We start from the raw sequence: 4,288 nt of genomic DNA, 5'->3' as shown, positions 1-4,288 counted from the left end.
CTTAGGGTGATGGCAAAGAGGCCTTCCAAAGCGTAAACGTGTAAAAACTGGGTGAGCAATTATACCAAAGGGTTTGATTGGAGTAATGTCAATACATTGCCATTTATTTTTGAGGAGGTATTTTGAGGAAAACCTTAAAATATAAATCTGTCAGGGGCATGAATACTTTTGGGTGCATATGTGTGTTTATGTGTGTGTAAAGAGTGACAAGCAGTGAGCAAGTTTGCTTCATAGACTATCACTGTGGATCTGATGAAGGAAATAAAGCAGGAGTGTGTTCAAAGTCAAATCGTGAAAATGTTTTACCATCAGGTTGGAACATTTTTATCTGTTTCTTGTGATTAAAGACTCTAGAGAAAAAAGCATCACGTTACGTTTATATTTGTTCTCAGTGAACAGTGGACACCATTTTTATTTTTTTTAGTCCTACATATGACTGAAGTATTTCTGAACATATTTAATTCAAGCATTAAAGTCAGAATAACATCTGTTTCAAATATATGATGACGTGCTATGACCCGCTAAGAAAATATGAAAAATACAATTATGAGAATAAAATCATATATGAGAATAATTATATTACAAAGAATAAACTTGTATGAGAATAAAGTCAAAATATTTTGAGAATAAACAGACCAAAGCTAATAGCTAATACCTCTAAAAACTATTATAACTCACAATTTTTTCAGTTCAACAACCAAATATTCCTAAATATGCATTAATTTTCACAGTGGAAAAGTCTTAGGAGTAACACATCAGTATCTTTGCTCTTTGGATTTCAGCCAATCAGCACCAAGAAAAAATAAACGTCGCTGCGTATGGCCATGAGGTGCAAACCGCTTCAACAAATTCAAAAACACAACAACATTAACGGAGCACAATAACAAATTTAAAAGTACATTAACAAAACGGAAGAGTTGAAGACCTGAGCGATCCCTGATTGGACGACGGTGCTTTTGAACCGGAAGTTTTGAACCAATGATTAATTGGTGCAGTTGCAAAGGGTCAATAGACAAAAGATTATCATAGATGTAAATTTATGCTAATACACACAGGAGACTGTGTTGTATTTGGATAAATGGCTTAATAGAAACACCGAAAAACAAGAATAAAACACCTCTGGGTTTATTCATTGGGATGTTTGATGTTTTCTAGATGCTAAACCTTTCTAACTTTTTTGACTTAATTTCATCTTTAACTCTAATTGATTATTTAAAATGTAACTCTAGTCATCAATAACGTTTTTCTCCCAACAAACCAATTTTCCTGCTCTTTGGAGAAAAAGCAGAGGTAACACCAAACTGCACGGCAGATTAAACAGAGCTTCACACGTCATCATGATGCAGTTTGTACTGAACTCTTCTAAATCACAAACAATAAAAATAACATTCCAAAACAACCTCAGGGTCAATGCTCCCAGTATAGTCACGATAGTGTAGAAAGCCCTCTGCTTTGACTGGTCCGCTCTGTCCCTGCCCGGCTGACCCGGGCCTGCCTGGGTCAAAACGCGGAGAGCTGAGATGCTGCAGTAGGGCACAATGGTTACGGTCAATATCACAACGCAGGTATCTATGACGACGTAGTAGTCCTTCACTGCCAAACTCAGTCCTACTAAACAAAGCAGCCACACACAGGCGAGCACTACATTCCTGATTTTTATTCCTCTTTTGTTCTTCAGGCCGAGATAGTCGATGGGATGAACGACAGCCAAGTAGTGCTCCACACACGTCAAGATGAGGAAGAGCCCTTCTCCGAGCCAGGTGAAGGAGAACAGAACGGTCCCCACCTTCACCACCGTTACTTTCTCGCTGTAGATACCGCCAAAGGAGATGACGCACCCGCACACGCCGATCAGCTCCATGACGACCAAGTGGAAGGTGAAGCAGTCCGAGTGGCCCACGGTGGAGGAGCAGTTCTTCCACCGCTGCTGGACTCCGTGGTAGAGAATCGAGACGAAGAGCGGGAATAAGAGGACGACGTTGACGGCGATGAAGGAGGTGTAGATGAAGATGCTGGGTTTGGTCATCAGGCAGTCGCTGTAGGACATTTTGGAGTTGTTGGGAGAAGAGTTTTCCAACATATCTGGAAGAGAACAGGACGTCAGATTGTCTTAAAGGTGCAGTATGTAACTTTTATAAAAAATGTTTTCTCTATATTTATTTGTTAAAACCAGGCCGTGACAGTTTAATATGAGACCGATAATCTGTGAAAAGATCGATCTCCTCCACCTTCTCCCTGAGCTCATTCTAATTTTAATTCTATAAAAATGTTAATCTCATTCAATTTTAATAGAACCTAATTCTATTAAAATTATATTCTCATTGAAATTCTAAATTTAATAGAATTTAATACTGTTGCATTTCTCTAAAACTTTTATAGCAATTTCCATTCTGTAAAATTAACAGAAATTTAATAGAACTCAGTAGAAATCATTTTCTATTTAAATTTATAGAATTAAATAGAAAATTCAATCAAATTCCTTGACAGAAAATTAAAGAATTTCAATTAAATTCTTTAATATTGCCGTCTCAAAAAATGCACCGCCAAAAACAACCAATCAGAGTCGGGGGGAAGGTCTTAGCGCCGACAGTCATTCTCATACATACGCTGCTAAATGTCCCAATTGTGGAGAAACACCAGGAGAACCATGTAACTATCATCATCGGCGGCTACGCTAACTAACCTGAGCATTAACAACACGCTATGCTGGATGCATCGAGGAATGAGCAGCACCACAGGAATGGTGATTGACAATGCTAAGACCCGCCTCCTCTCTCTGATTGGTTGGTTCTAGTTAGTACTGAGAGAAGGCAGAGGAGCTTCATTTTTATTTTATTTTTTTACAGATTGTCTGTCTCGCACCATGCTGTCACAACATAGTGAACATTTAGACAAATATGTAAAATACATTCTAAAAGTTGCATACTGCACTTTTAATTATTATTGAAAAGTCAATTTATGTTTATATTTCATCTTAGATTTTGAAAATGTTGTATTTTCTAGATTTATTGCACACAGTGGGATATATTTCAAGCTTGTTTCTTTCCACTTTTATCCTAAACTATCTGAGTTACTGCAAATTTGACTAAGGCTCCTTAATAAAACAGCATTTCTATTAAATTCTTTAACATTTTTAAGATTGTGGTTGTTTTTGGGATGCATAAATATCGACTGCTCATAACATTTAAATAGAAATTCACTTCCAAAATTCTGAACTGGCTCTTTTATCTGTATTTTTATATGTAATTAAATAAAAAGTTGATTAAATGTTTTTAGAGAAAGACTAACAAGCATGATGTCCTTACCTTTAATCTGACTGGATTAGTTTTTTGGATTCAGGCCAAAAATGAAGAATGAATTCTTCTTTATGTTAGTAGGTCAAAATTCAGAGACCAAAGATGACCCCACTTGTACCTTCCTTCTTGCTTGCATGTCTTTTAATATGAAACCAGCTGAAGGAGGGGTTTACTCACACTGCTGCACACGACACCGAATGCATGATTAGTTTCAAAATGACATGACTGATTGTCTGAAGTCGTTTATATGAATAATATTTACATTCCTCACCAGGGTTGGTTTGTGATGCTGAAAAAAGGGATGTCGCTCTGCATGCACATCCAAAGTAAGACGAAACATTTCCTCCTCCTCTCAAAGCCTCTGCAGATTCTCTCAAAGAGGTTACCAATAACTGTTACAACACAAATAGATCTCTCACTCTGGGCTAAGCTACAGTACAAATTTAAAAGGATTAAGATACTGAAAGGCAATGTTTCCTCTTGTCCAAATTACGGCACTGCAAACAAAACAAACTAATTTTACAAAATATTTTTAGTCTTGTTTCTAGTGCATTATTACACTAGTAAGATAAAACTAACCTACAAGTATCTTTTCAGCAAGATACAGGGGCTTGCTTTTAGTATATAATTCCTTAATATTCATTAAAAAGTACTAATACTAAGTGGCAGATAAATAATAACAAGACAATTAATCGGCCAATAGAACTAGAACCTTTTCATCAATACTAAGGAATTATTTTGTTAAATCAACCTCCTATATCTTGCTGAAAAGTTACATTTAAGTCACTTGTGTCTTAATTTAAGTGTACTAACATATCTGTGCGACACACTAGACAAAAAATACTCGGTAAGATTGTGTGTTTTTGCCTTGTGGATGCATGTTGTACATCCAGTGACTCCTGAATGAAGGATGGTTTTGTTTCCTGTTGTAAGCGTTTTCATTTGCAGCGACTCATTGCTCCAGAAAGCAGGCAACATACTTCCTGTATGGT

The 4,288-nt window shown here is 36.7% G+C and overlaps 1 protein-coding gene across 1 annotated transcript; it reads right to left on the bottom strand.

Annotated features, from left to right (window-relative positions):
• Positions 1-379: 379 nt before the first annotated feature.
• LOC116733197 (uncharacterized) lies at positions 380-3,403 on the bottom strand. Its single transcript, XM_032583979.1, has 2 exons — positions 3,306-3,403; positions 380-2,082 (listed from the first exon to the last, which is right to left on the bottom strand). The coding sequence occupies exon 2, from the start codon at positions 2,078-2,080 to the stop codon at positions 1,226-1,228; it is 855 nt and encodes a 284-aa protein (XP_032439870.1). The 5' UTR covers positions 2,081-2,082; positions 3,306-3,403; the 3' UTR covers positions 380-1,225.
• Between the last annotated feature and the right edge of the window lie 885 nt (positions 3,404-4,288).

Source organism: Xiphophorus hellerii, chromosome 14, assembly GCF_003331165.1.
Source record: "Xiphophorus hellerii strain 12219 chromosome 14, Xiphophorus_hellerii-4.1, whole genome shotgun sequence".
Lineage (NCBI taxonomy): Eukaryota > Metazoa > Chordata > Actinopteri > Cyprinodontiformes > Poeciliidae > Xiphophorus > Xiphophorus hellerii.
The sequence above is the reverse complement of the archived record's forward strand: the minus strand, read 5'-3'. Positions and strand labels throughout refer to the sequence as shown.